The 14,364-nt window shown below is 48.9% G+C and overlaps 1 protein-coding gene across 1 annotated transcript in view; it reads right to left on the reverse strand.

Moving 5' to 3' along the window:
• Window positions 1–2,347: 2,347 nt before the first annotated feature.
• The window catches only part of LOC125329499 (phospholysine phosphohistidine inorganic pyrophosphate phosphatase), a 72,631-nt gene continuing 60,614 nt past the window's right edge, over window positions 2,348–14,364 (reverse strand). Inside the window, exon 7 of the mRNA XM_048311617.1 lies at window positions 2,348–3,087. Within this exon, the coding sequence (XP_048167574.1) occupies window positions 2,997–3,087 (91 nt within the window). The 3' untranslated portion in view covers window positions 2,348–2,996. The remainder of the gene's footprint in view (window positions 3,088–14,364) is intronic.

Here is a 14,364-nt window from a genome sequence, read left to right on the forward strand (position 1 = left end):
CCCCTGGCCCGTGTCTGGCCTCTCTGTGCTGTCCCCGTGGCTGGGCGCGTCTGGGGGGTCCGGGGGGTTGGGGACATCGCTGCCCCTCGGGGATGTGGCAGTGGTTGGAGTTTGATGGGGTTGGAGGTTGATGGAGCCCTCTCCTCTCCTCTCTTGGCTGCACCTCCTTGACATCTCCATGGGTGCTGGGAAGGGCTGTCCCAAAAAATGGGTGGGGGTCGGGAAAGCCCTCAACCAGGACCCTCCCTCGGGGTGTCTGTGTTAGAAATAGGAAGGGTGTCCCAGCCATGGGTTGCACTGGAAAATGGACATTTTATGATACTCACATGCAGACAGACAGACATGCTGCACCCTCCCCATGGTGAGGGGACATCTCCCATGCCTCCCCCCCAGACTGTCATTTAGCTGTAACACAGCCAAAGATAGAAACAACAAAATGCAAACTGAAGTGCCAAGCAGCACCTCCTTCTTTGTGTTTAAGGACAGACAGAATATCTTGCCTCTTAAAATAAAATCTAAACTCAAGCAAGGCCAGGGTCCACAGCAGGCCAAGGGCACATGGGGGTGCTAAGTAAGTTCTTGGGGAAACAGGGCAGTTCTCTCCCTGCAGCCTTTGTAACCCAAAAAGGAAAACGGCTGCACTTCCTCCAGCAAGCAAACAGTGTAAAAAGTTTCATGACAGATGGCAGGATGTTTATCTGCCTCAATCAGATTGAAGTGATAGGCTTAGTATAATAGCAAAAAAAAAGGAAGAATTAGGGGATAAAAAAGAAATTCTCAGTGATCCATCACAGCCTGAACGTTTGACCAGGGTTTACAGCATCCTTCCATGTGTGTGGATGCTGACAGTACCATACACTTTGGCTGAACCACTACCCCGAGGACAGAAGATGCAAAAACAGACCAAAAAATTGCACTAAGGTCATTTTCCCAGATGTAGTTCATTTTATTAGAACTTAATTCCTGGCCCCCTTTCCCCTGCTGTCCCCAAGGGGTGCTGTGCAGCTCCAGGGCCAGCTGGTAGCTCTGAAAAACAAGTGTTCCAACACTCCAGAAACAGGGAGCATAATTTTGGTGTCCTTCAGTGAGCGGGGTTGTCTTCAGCTGTTGGGATTGCTGGAAACAGAGCTGGAATTATCCTTTACCTCCTGCTTGCAGAGAGCAGTGGCTGAATGCAGACAGTGGCCAGCACACACTGCCTGAGCTTATGGATATATAAATATCTGTAACACGAACATAATTACACGATTTCCATGATGCCTTGGGAGATCTGAAACAAGTTAAAGCCCAAAAAGTCTTGCCCAAAGCCCAAGAGGGTGCAGAGCTGCTGATACATTGATTAAAAGAGGACTGTTGCCTCTAAAAGGTGACCCTTGCGAACACTACCATGTGTCAGTGAGGGTGGGCAGAGGACTTGATGGAGCAACTCTTAATCTTTAATTTTTTGCCCCATTTTGAGCCCCTTCCATGCTCTTGCCAGGTGCAGCATGGCCAGATGTTACCACACACACTGCAACAGCTGCACTGCAAAACTGACAGGGAGAGAAACTAAAATCCCCAGGGAAGGGCTGCGATGCCAGGAGGCAGGGAGCAGCTCCTTTTAGAAATCCTAATTCTGATTAGGAAAGAAAAGGCAAATCTCATTCCTGTCCTAGCACTGGATGTGCTGAGCGCTGCTGGCAGCAGGAGGGGGCTGAGCTGGAGCTGAGCTGGTGCAGCAGATTCTCAGCAGGAATGCGGGGCAGGATCAGTCCCAGGGGGTGCTGAGTGAGTACAGAATCCTGGAATCCCAGAATGGTTTGGGCTGGAAGGGACCTTAAAGCTCATCCTGTTCCATCCCTGCCATGGGCAGAGACACCTTCCACTGTCCCAGGCTGCTCCAAGCCCTGTCCAGTCTGGCCTTGGACACTTCCAGGGATCCAGGGGCAGCCACAGCTTCTCTGGGCACCCTGTCCCAGGGCCTCAGCACCCTCACAGGGAACAATTTCTTCCCAATATCCCATCTAAACCTACCCCTCTGAAGCCATTCCCCCTTGTTCTATCACTACATGCCCTTGTGAAAAGTCAGTTTTCAGCTGGAGCTGTGTCTGACTCAGCTCTGACAGCTCCCTGGCACAGGGGAGCCCCTGACTGCACATCCAGGATTTTAATGGGGAGAGATACAGGAAACCCACATCCCCTCCCACACAGCCATGGCTGCTCACAAGACCCCCCTCCACAGAGGGAAGGCAAAGCCCATCGGTCCCATGGCCTTTTCCAGCTTTTCCAGGTAGGGAAAAGCATTTCAGGTCCTGTAAACATCCCTGCCAGTGCCGATCCCACTGAACACAATGACAAACAGGCCAGATCCAAAGGACAGGGTTTATTCCTGACAGGATGGTGCATTTAGTCCCTAATGTGTTACTTGATTCCTGTGCCCTCACCCAGGGCTGTTCCAGACGGGCTAATCCTGGCAGAACCACGGTCACTGCCTTGCCAAGGCATGTGGGGCTGTTCCCCTCCCCAGGGTTTCTGTGCCACCCAAGGCACACACAGGACCCCGGGCCTTGGTGGCCTGCATCGCCCCCAAGGACATCCCCCATCCCATCTCAGGCACTCCAAAAGGTTCAGGACATGTGGGTTAAGCAGGTAAATCCATCCATGAGGGGGTGCCTGGGTTCCCCCATTTCCCACCTCCAGGCTGGGTCCCCAGTGTGAGCAAAGATAAAAAGGGGGAACAGCTCCCCAGCATCACCCCAAGGAGGCTGAGGCCCCTCACAGGCACCAAGGGGCCTCAGGACATTCAAGACCGGCCAGAGGACAGCAGGTTTGATGCTCCCTTGGATGAGGTCAGTAGGTCATTTTAGAACCACTACATGAAATGTTTCAGCAGGCGGCTGCCCACCACCCTGGGCAAGGCTGCGCTGGGCTCACTACGGTGAGGTGGAGCTGGGAGAGGATGAAGTGGTTCCACGGAGGGGCTGCCCGTGAGGGCTCATCCCTGCTCCTGCTGGGATTTACAGCTGCCGGAGGATGATGTCCACAGCCTCAGCCAGGTTGTTCACGTAGGCGTCAGGCTTCACCTCGGGGTGGTTTTCATCGGAAGGCCTGGAAGGAGACAGAGGGACACGGCTGAGCAGGGGCAGGATCCCAAACACGCCCCAGGTCCCTGGCCATCCTGCTGCCCACAGAGCCCAGGCAGCGCCCATGGAGCACCCCTGAGGTTCACATTCCTCCCTCTTCTGTTTGTTTTCCCCTTTCTCTCTCCTACACTCAGGTCTTTCCCACATGCCCAGGTAGATCCTATGTCCTTTGTGCAAATGAGCTGGGCTAAACTGCAAAGCCTCAACTGGAAGAGAACCCCCAATTAGTTAATTAACTAATCCAAGTCAATGCACTGCACTTCTTCATCCAGACAGGGATCGCTGTAAGGACACCTCAGTGCAAGCCTGGGACCCTACAAAATTACAAATAATTATTCTCCCATGGTTTTTGTCAAGAAATAGGTAAAGAAAAGAACAATTCCCTTCCCTCGAGACACAGAAGGTCTTCATATCCTTCCAGTGAAAAGGAAGGTTCTGTCAGGGTTTAATTTTGCAGGACCACCATCTCTTGAAGACTCACCAGTGGCAGCTGGAAACACCACCAGGAGAAGGCTCAGTCTCACCCTCCACCAAGTCACCACCCCAAAGCAGAGTGCCTTGAAGCCATTTTTTTGCCAATACTTAATTAGCGGCACTGAGCTAACGAGGTGCAGCTGCACAATCCCATTTTGCTGATTCAGCAGCAGTGCTGGTGGGGAGGGGGGCAGATGTGGGAAGCAGAAGTTTTCCAAACCTCATGGTCCTGTTATGGCTCTTGGGCTGAGAAAGCCAACAGCTGCTGAAGGGAAAACATATGTACTTTATATGCTTAATGACCTTCCTTTGGGAGAGAGATGGGAGCCCAGTGTCCACCTCCCACCTCTCCTGCTCCCTGGGAAAGGCAAACCTTTGTTTAGCACAGCCTCTCCGTGGGGAAGATGCATTTCCCATTGGATGCAGGGGAGGCAGAGAGATTATTATTATTAATTATTATTATTAATGATGTGCAGAATTTGGTGAGCACTTGTCTGTACAAGCACCAGATCATTTCTTCAGTCCCAGCACTGAAGCTCCCCAGGGCTGTTTCCTTCCTGCTCTTGTCTCAGCCGTGCTCCTCACGTCCAAGCACATGAGCTCCTCACAAAGGCATGGCCTCTTCTGGAAGCCCACACTGTGTGCTTGAGGCTTTACTTGCTGCAAAGTTGCACTATGAACTAGGAAAAATAAAATATTTTTATATTTTCAGCTGATGTTCATCTTTCCTTGTGTCACCTGCAAAGCCATGCCCAGCACCAGGCTCCATGAAACAGACTCTGCATCTTACTTAAAAGGTGGATGGGTCTTTCTTTAAATAGCCAAATGCTATCTTGTTACAGGCTAGGGATCAATGAGAATAACAATTATGATTTTCTGAGGCTTTTCTCAACTGAAAAAGAGTTTGCTGATGGAGAAAAACCTTCAAACATAAAGCAAGTAAAAATCCAGCATGTATCCATCCCTTCAGTGGTGATTATTGCTCACTCCTGATTTAACCAAGTGGCTTTGATGAACACAAAAAAAACTTTGGGCATACAGTAAAACATCAATTTCTTGTCACTAATCCTTCATTTGAGTGGAGAAATAAATAAAGCAAGGAACAAACCTTCTCTTTGCATTTTACACCCTGAAAAATGTTCCTTTCCTAGATTACACACTATGAGAAAATTTTAAGGGCTGCTTGAAACGAATGCTTCTACAAGAAATTTTCAATTACACAGCACTCTTTGATCTATTAAAAGGATTTTGTGATTAATATCTGTGCTGACGACACAGAAATCCATCTGTAACTCAGCTGCTAAATGCCAGTCATCAAGGAAAAGCCCTGTATACACTTAATGTGTCCTGTGAAAAGGGCTTGTGTGTATGTATATACATATATACATGAAATAAGGTATTTTTACCCATTTGCCTGAATACCCTGGGATCACAACACACTCCTGGCTCCACTGAAGTTAATATTAAAACACAATAAATAAAGTTGTCTGAACTCTGTAGGAAAGCAGACAGCTGGAATAAACACACTTCCCTGCTCTCCTGCCTTTTCCTAGGGCTGTGTGTGGAGCTTTTGTCCCTGTCAGTGCCACCCCAATTCCTGTTTCATGTGGCCCCTTCCTTTGTCTCACAGGCATTTTGTGGCTCACAAAAACAGCCGAGGGATGGGTTTGTTCCCCCTTCTGGCTCAGAGCTGCTCTTGAAGCATCTGACGAAAGGGAACTGCAAGCAATAATCCCCAAACTCTAATGCCAAGAAACAAAGCTCCAAGTGCAGCAAAACAGCTCAGGAGTCCAAATCTGGGTGCCAGAAGTGAGGCAAAGAGAGAGCCTGTACCATAAAACCTCCAAGCAAACCCAAGATGCTGGAGGATGAGCCCTTATTCTGTTGTCCAGAGGGAGCAGAGACTATGGCTCTACATCAGTCTCCTCTCTGGGGAATTTGGGCTTTTTCCCAGGAAAAGCCCCAGCCACTGAGAGTCTTAAGATGCCCTGAGGTGGAGCAGTGCTCTGGAGCTTGGCCCTGACGTTCTGGGCATTGCTTTGGTACGTCAGAGCCTCCCTGGACAAGGTCATTGGGTGCAGGTGGAAGCTTGAGCCAAGAGCAGATCTTGGTCTCACGGGCCCAGCTTGGCTTCTCTCTCAGTGACAACAACCCTATGGCAACTGCAGGTCACAGAACTGACAGTGGAGGTTACTTTTTAATACTTTCTTCTTTCATATTCCAGAAAGAATAAAAAAAAAAACCCCAACAAAAAACACAACCATCTAAAAATATCTTTAATTTGCTAGGTCAGTTGAAGAAGTTAGCATTGAGCTAACTTTAGGATAGGCTCCTTCCGATTTTTTTTCTCACATGGGACTCTGGCTGCAGAGAAGAGCATAAATCAAAATGACAGAAAATTATATACTGCAGCTGAACATTGAGCTGTCAGCACTGCTGGCCAGTGCACAAACTCGCCTGTGAAAAATCAGCTACAGCCCTGGGAAACACTCTCTTCCGTAGAGCAGGACTCCTTGGAGTGGCTGAGCACCACAGCCTGGATTTGCACACAATTTTCCAGCCCAAATTGGCCGTGGCACGGTGAAATGTGGCACTTCACTTCTGCACTGCCTTTGGTGGCCACCTCGCTGGCATACAAAGGGGTCAGGGAAAGGAGTGGCTTAGCACAGGATCCCTGTGAAATCCAGGGTGGTCCTTCCTGGTCCCTAAGGGGAGGGACACAGGGTAATGTCAGGATTAGGGAGAACATGTTCTTCAAAAGAAAAGCCACCCAACAGGACCGGTGCATCACAGCACATTAACAATATGAACTATTTTTAACATGATGCAACTCAGTGGTCCTGAGGCTCCAGTTACTCGTGTCCATCAAATCCTCCTCAGGAGATGACAAAACATCCTCCTCTTCCAGGGGCCATTTATCACTGTGAGGGCTGCAGCAGCTGAGCAGCTCTGTGGCCCCTTGTGCTCTGAGCCAGACCCTCAGCCCATACTGAATGTTAGTTCAGATCAATGCTGCACTTGGAGGCATCAGGAAGCAGCAGGGTGCTGCAGGAAACTGGCTCTGCAATTTTAACTCGTCACTTGGGAGGAGAAGCTCCAGCTATCAGGGAAACTCCAGTATCAGAACGATTGACTTTTAAAAAGTGATGGCTTCCTCCTGATGAAGCATAAAACCAAATTGTAAGCAGCTGATTTGAAAAATCTGCTTCTGCAAGAGTAAGAAGGTTCCCTTACTGTGGGTCAGATTTCCACTTGGATAAGTCTGTCCTGACAGGCTGGATTCCCTGGCTAGACTCAGCTGTCAGGAATTGATAGCTTGAGTTGCTCCAACTTCTGTGCAATTTTCTGGGATGGTTCAGCCAGATGCAGCTGAACATCTCTGAGGGATGAAGGGATCTGTGCTGGCTTGCCTGGTCCTTTCAGGAACTACTGGGAGTCTTTGAAGCAAATACAGGGAAGATGATACGCAGAAAGATGGCCCTAAATCCACAGACTTTGAGTTAATTCTTGTTTCCCACACCAGTTGGGATTCCAGGTGTGGTCTGTGGGTTGAAGAGAGGATTTGGATGGTGCTGTCAGCCAGTTCCAATGGCACTTTTGTGGGGAATCACTGCTGGAAAGGGGATTGGACCTGCAGAGTGTGGAATGTGGCTGGGTCCTACGAGCTGGGAGCCAACCATCCCACCAGGATGTCTGACCTCCAGGTCTGCCCCTCATGCTGTCCTAGGAAACTTCACATACTGGTTGGAATGGCCTTCTCAGAGCCTCACTTGTGCTCTTCTCCAACAAAACATGGGGAACAAAAAGGAAACAGCTGGATTACTGCATGGGCAAAATATTTAACTGCTGAAAGCCCAGGTGGAGGTAGCTGACATGGACAGTCATGGCCACAGGGATGGGAACAGGGTCGGGATCCAGCTCAATCTGAGACCTGCTGAAACTTGACTTGGGAGAGTGAGAGCAGATGGGGATTGATCAACACCTGATCGGTACCACAGGTTACAATTAGCTCTTACACAGCCCTCTAGAAATTGGGGTGGGTAGGGAAAACACCAAGCAGGGCCTAAGCAAGGCGCCAAAGTGTATCTGAAAAACACAAATGATACCACATTCCAGTGCCACGGAGCTGCAGTCATTTGGCAAACCTGATCCCAACGCTGCTGTCCCACTGAGCTCCCCAGCAGCACCACCTTCTGTCACACAGCAAACCCCACCCCACAGCTCACCCTCTGTTTGACCAAGGCATCTCTGTGTCACCATTCAGGCTTCCCACTAACTCCCTGATTAAACAGCACCAACTCCTGCTCCATAAAATGAGATAAAAAAGCCTGAGACCATTTCTCCTGACAGCATATTCTTCAGGGGCTCTTACCACGGCTGTAAAACATGCGAGACTGGGTTTAACAAGGTTTTCTTTATGAGGAAGGCAAACAGACACTGTAACCTTTGCTGGTTGATTTGGACAGATGCAATAATTAGACTTGGTGCCACGAGTGAAAGTCTTTTTTTTTTTTTTGGGTGAAACATGCAATTTAATCGGTTTGGCACTGAAACCCCAGATAAATCACAGTGACAGGTCACTGATGGACAGCTGAGGGATGGTTGCAAAGCACATTTCCTGAACATACAGTGAGAGACAAACCTGCACCGAAGTCAGTAACAGCATCTAGGGCTGGAGCAGCTCTCAGAACTCCAGGGAACCCCATATCTGGACGCCTCTCATCACAGACAGCTCTCCCTGCAGTAGGAAGAGAGGCTTTTGTGGTTAAAAAACTGGATTTTGGAGAGCTCCAAGCAAAGCAAACCAGTGTCAGAGCAAACCAGCATCCTCCACTGCTCTTCTCTTGCCTCCCAGAACTTCACACGCCACTAATTGTGTTTAATTGTGACTCATTTAAATTCAAGCATCCACAAAGGGGTAGAAATTACAGCCAAATTGTTTGCTAACACCTGAAGGAAGTCTTGGGCTTGTGACTTAATTGTTCCCATTTATGTTAAACTGCTGCAGTTGTAACTGAGCAGAATAAAGCAGCTTAAGTACAACACTTCTTCAGGCAATGTATCTCAACATGTAGAAAATATTGAGGGCATAGAGAGTTATCTTTCTTCATAGTTTACCTAAAAATAAAATAAAATGAAATTGCTAAATGCTAGAAATCACAGAATCACAGAATGGTTTGCCTTAGAAAGGACCTTAAAGATCATCTCGTTCCATGGGCAGGGACACCTTCCACTAGCCCAGAGTGCTCCAAGCCCCATCCAACCTGGCCTTGGACACTTCCAGGGATCCAGGGGCAGCCACAGCTTCTCTGGGCACCCTGTGCCAGGGCCCCACCACCCTCACAGGGGAGAATTCCTTCCCAGTATCATATCCAACCCTGCCCTCTGGCTGTGGGAAGCCATTCTCTCTTGTCCTGTCACTCCATGCCCCTGTCCAAATTCCCTCTCCAGCTCTCCTGCAGCCCCTTTAGGCACTGGAAGGTTGCCATTCCCCAGATCCATTTTTTTTTGCGTTTTTTTGCATTTCAAGATGTTTCTTGGGGCAAACACTTGTACTTTCCAAACATACACGTGCTGAAAATTTAGTTGGAAGTGTTGTTTAATTGCAATTAGTTTGTTTCTAATCAGTTGGCTGCATGGAGATGCTCTAACCACAGATCTCAGATACACAATTCCAGAAATGACTGCATAGAAGAGGCTGCTGAGAGCTCTGAGAGGGCTAGAAGAGGTGCATGAGGAGCACTTGGTGTCCCTGATGCACTCTGCTCTACCACGTTTTCCACCAGGTTTTTTTTGAACTGCCAAGATCTGGTGCAGGACATCACTTTGGGAAGCAAGGAATAGGTTGGAAATGGGGATTGTAACTGCAGATATGAAGAGGTTTAGGGAGAGCAAGTGGGACTTTGTCAAAACACAGAAGTTAAAGGAGCAGAGGTGAGAGAACAGATCAGGAGCCGGAGGCTGGCAGGAGCAAAATTCTGTGGGTATCACATACAAAGCTTGGGAGAGAGTCAGCACAAGCATTTCCCATACCACTCTCCACAGGCATGACATTTACTCGTGGTGATTGCAAATTAACCCTTGAACAACCCCAGCTCCTGGCATTTCTGCAGGATGCAGTGCACCCTCCAGGCTCTGAACACACAGTGCTGAGGAAGCCGATGACGGCAGCGTTTTCCTCCGCCCATCCCTATTTGTTTTCTCTCTCAGGAAACCCAGCACATGTGAACATGCCAGATTAAGAGCTCGGGAGATTAAAAGTCCTGAAAGTCTGTGGAGAGGACATATAGAGATCCATACAGTAAGAAACAGGCACGAAGGAAGGCAGGATGGTGATGGGGAGACGTGATGTGAACCGCTGCTGCCGGGACAGAGGGTACTCCTGGCTAAATGCTCTCATGTCATTACACCAGAGCATGAGACTTTATTAGTACTGACTTCTTTCCCCTACCTCCAAAATCCTTCATGGAAAAATGCACTTGAAAGTCAAGCTGGTTTGAACAAATATTTAAACAAGCAGAGCACTGGTGTTCTGGCATCTGGGCAGCAATTTTCCTGTCAAAACTGCAGAGCTCTCTCATCTTGCACAGCCAGAGCAGTTCAGCAGGGGCCAGGCATTAAAAGTGTGCATACCAGCGTTATGGTGGAGGAGAGGGAGCAGCACACGTGCCTGATCTGGCTTTGGACTGGTTCCCAGCCTGCTTGTCCCAAAACAGCTGCACACGTGTCCTGGGAACAGCTGGTACAGCAGGGAGAGCTGGAACCTGGTGGGCACAGGATGGAGGGACACCCAACCAGCCCCTTCTGCCTCAAGGGGCTCTGGTCCCTTCTTCTCTGCCCACAATCCAGGTACCTTGTGGGATCTGAGCTGCTGTGGTCCCACCCAACCCTGAATCCAAAGGTGAAGCCACCGTGGCTCAAAAGCCTGGCTCCATGCTGGGTGATAGATACTGGATTTGATTCCTGAGAAGACAGAGGTGGAAAGGAGTTACTGCATCAGGGACTGCCATCCTCAGCCCCATGGAAACCATTTCAATCCATCTTATGCAGTGATGGAGTGCATTGGTAATATTTGTTCAACCTACTCTGTCAGGCCAACCAGAACAGCCAGAGGTGCACATTCACCCTCAGTCACCTGGGGTTTCCCATCAGGCTGGCCCAGACCCATTTCATCCAAAGCTGTCTATCCAAAACCAAGATGCTGTGCCCAGGCTGGTCACCTGAACCTCTTCAGGAGCCTCGTGCTCAGGACAGACAGGTCTCTCTGTGGGGAAAGGGAAAAGTATACACAGAACCATAGAATTGTTTAGGTTGAAAAGGTCTCGGAGATCATTGAGTCCAACTGTTCCCCCAGCACTGCCAAGGCCACCACTGACCCATATCCCCAAGTGCCACATCCAACAGGTCCCTTAAATCCCTCTGGGGATGGGGACTCCACCACTGCCCTGGACTGCCCTTTCCATGAAGAAATTGCTCCTGATGTCCAACCTGACCCTCTCCTGTCCCAGCCTGAGGCCGTTCCGTCTCCTCCTGTCCCTGTTCCCTGGCAGCAGAGCCCGACCCCCCCCGGCTGCCCCCTCCTGTCAGGGACTTGTGCAGAGCCACAAGGTCCCCCCTGAGCTCCTTTTCTCCAGGCTGAGCCCTTTTCCCAGCTCCCTCAGCTGCTTCTCATCGGACTCGTGCTCCAGACCCTTCATCAGCTTTTTTCCCCCCTTCTCATTCATCCCATGTTCATCCCAGTTTCTTAGATAACAAGTCTGGATAGGAAATAACCCCTGGAAGAGATGATTCTTTTCCCTACTGACTCTATTTAAACCAGATGACAAGCTCATATCCCAGAGCCAGCTCTCAGACAGCCAGAGTTAGGTGTAAAGAATCTGTCTAACTTTTAATAAAGTTTAGATAAAGTTTAGTGAGATAAATCCAACCCCTTGTGTTCCTGCAGGCTGTGAGCATATGGTGGAAATGAGCCATGGATGCCAGGCATGGTGGTGTAAGCACAAGGACCCCCAGGCTGGGCTGGGGTGCACTGGGGGACCAGAAGCTCTGACTGTACATGTGGATGCACCAAGTGCTGCAGTGCAAGCACAGCACAGCTGTTTCCAATAAAAGCAAAGCCTCCCTCTCCCCCTCAAAAGTTAAAGGCACATTTGCTTGTTTTCTGAGAAAATCTGAGAATTGCCCCTGCTCTGCCAAACTATCCAGTCTAACAGGGTGTTTGCAAGCACTCTGAGACTCAGCTCTGCCTGCTTGGATTAATTATTGATGACCTGCTCAGCTTTGCCAGATGACCTTACTCAATTCAGTAGAAAATAATTTTAAACGCCCCTGAGAAAGAATTTGGACATAAATATTTCCTTTGTGCACACACACAAACAGATGTGCATCTTAAATGGAGCTGATGCATTAGCTATTAATCAGACTTAATATTACACAGGAGTGAGAAAGATTAATTTCAAGGGTTGAATGTAAAGCTCAGTGGTGCTCAGACATCTTACTCTGTTAGATACTTTTAAAGACCTTAACCTAAGAGAATATTTCATTGCTTTCCTTTAATACATCACTTACAAAATCCCTATGAAAGGTGTAAAATGAACGCTGGCTTCTGCATTTGCAAAGCATCTCATGGAGATTTAAGTCACAGGACTCTGGCAGATGCAGATTCTAGCAAGAAAGGAGCTTTGCAGATTATAAAAGAAAGAAGTCTTAATTTAAGGTTTCAAATGCTGTTTGGAGAAGTTTGATTTTAAAAGTATTAGGCCAGATTGGCACTGATAATGCAACCCTCGAGACAAGACACTCCAAGTTACAGCTTTAAAAGACTGTTTCTCACCAAAGAAGAATTTGAGCTACCCTAAGGAGAATAATATTTGTCTCCAGATGCTGCTCACTAAATCAGCTTTAATTTTAAATGAGAATGAAACTATGAGCTATCTGTGCCACTCCCAGGAAACCCAAGCAGACAGACATGCAGCCAGTTCTCCTTCCAAAGGGCAGGAACAGCCAACTCAGACACGTGTTGGGAACCAGCACCACCCTGCTCCAAAACCTTTCTCATGTGGGAAGCCAAAAAAGCACCTACACTGGAAAATTCAGGCACAATTTATATTTTTGTCTGCACAGTTGTCCAGCCTGGACAAGGCAATGGCACGGAGTCTGTCTGACTTCTCTTTCCAGACCAGATTCCAGATAGGAATATTACATCCGACCTCACTCAAGGATGTCAGGAACCCACCTGCTTCTAAATGTGCTCATGCTGAACTGATATAATAAAAGGGAATCTATATTTGGGCTAAACCCCAGGAGTTCTGCCTCCAGTGCACGATTTATGCCCTCTGGAAGGGTTCAGAGACACCTGAGCACGCATGGCCCATCCAAACAACTCAGCCCTGCTCCTCAGAAACTCCTGCCCTTTCTAACGCAAAAACTTTGCTACAGTTATTCCAAATTGTGGCTCATTTGCTTAAGCCACTCTGTAAATGAGATCTTCGTAATCTTCTCTTTGGAAGTTTGCATGGCCTGAATGTCTGCCTGCTTTCCCTTCCATGACCACAGTGCCGAGGAAACGAGACTTCATTTGCTTGGGATATAGATTTACCAATATCTGGAAGTGTTCAAGGCCAGGTTGGATGGGGCTTGGAGCAACTTGGGACAGTGGCAGGTGTCCCTGCCCATGGCAGGGGGTGAAACAAGATGGGCTTTGAGGTCCCTTCCAATCCAAACTATTCCATGATTCTCTGAAGTGATGGAGCTGATCAGCTTTGCTTTTTGCTTTGTTTCACAGATGAAAGGAAAAACCCAGATCTGCTGAGGTGTTGAGCAGGTAATGAAGGAACCTTGTGCCATATGCCTGCAGCCTCTAGGATACTGAATGGGGTCGCTGGGGAGTAAGATCCTAAATCCAGCAGAAAACAATGCAGTTCTGTATTGACCAGCAATAGCCAGCCCACACTGGATCCCTTTTATTTTTCAATAGGCAATGGGGACCTCAGGCCAGGCTGCCTCCCTGCAGAGGAAGGCAGGATGTCCTCTGCAGATTAGGCTCACAAAGGTGGGAAGCTGTTCAAAGGATGAGGACATGCTGCGTTTACGGGCTGCGCTTCGCCCAAGGATCCCAGGCTCCTTGGAAGTGCTGCAGGAAACGTGCAGCAGCGCTGCCCTGGAAACCAGAGTGCTGCAGGGAGGCAGCAGGGATGGCTGCAGCCTCTTCCTCCTCCTCCTGGCTCTCTTCCACCCAGGCAGGACACGGGAGGGAAGCCAGTGAACACATTTTTCAAGGTGTCAAACCACATCTAGGCTCGTGCTTAGGAAAGGATTACGGAAAGCGCGCTGAAGTCACATTGTTGGTGTAGGGATTAGAGCCCCGCGTTCCTGGCGCTCAGCCTTCTGCTTGGACACGGGGAACAGGCTGAGGGTTGTACCTGCTTCCTTCCAGCTCTGAGCTCCAGCTCCTCAGATGCAGGCTGCTCGTGTGTCCTGCTTGCTGCGTGCTCAGTGCAGACTCAGAGCCCACCCCCGGCTGAAGTCTTCCAAGAGTTTGGTCAAATACCAATTCCCAGTCATGTCAACGGGGATTTTGCTCTATGCTGTCAAATAGATAATCCCAAATTTGCAACAACTGAGTGATGAATACTTGGGTTTGGGCAGTAAAGCATTTGGGATGCTTGGTTTCAGTTCAGGGAGTTGCACAGGTTCGGTCTGAGTCCTGTGCTAACTTGCACACCCTCCAGCATCATTTTCTCTGTCGGTCCCTGGCTCTCACTTTCAT

This window comes from Corvus hawaiiensis, chromosome 8, assembly GCF_020740725.1.
Source record: "Corvus hawaiiensis isolate bCorHaw1 chromosome 8, bCorHaw1.pri.cur, whole genome shotgun sequence".
Classification (NCBI taxonomy): Eukaryota; Metazoa; Chordata; class Aves; order Passeriformes; family Corvidae; genus Corvus; species Corvus hawaiiensis.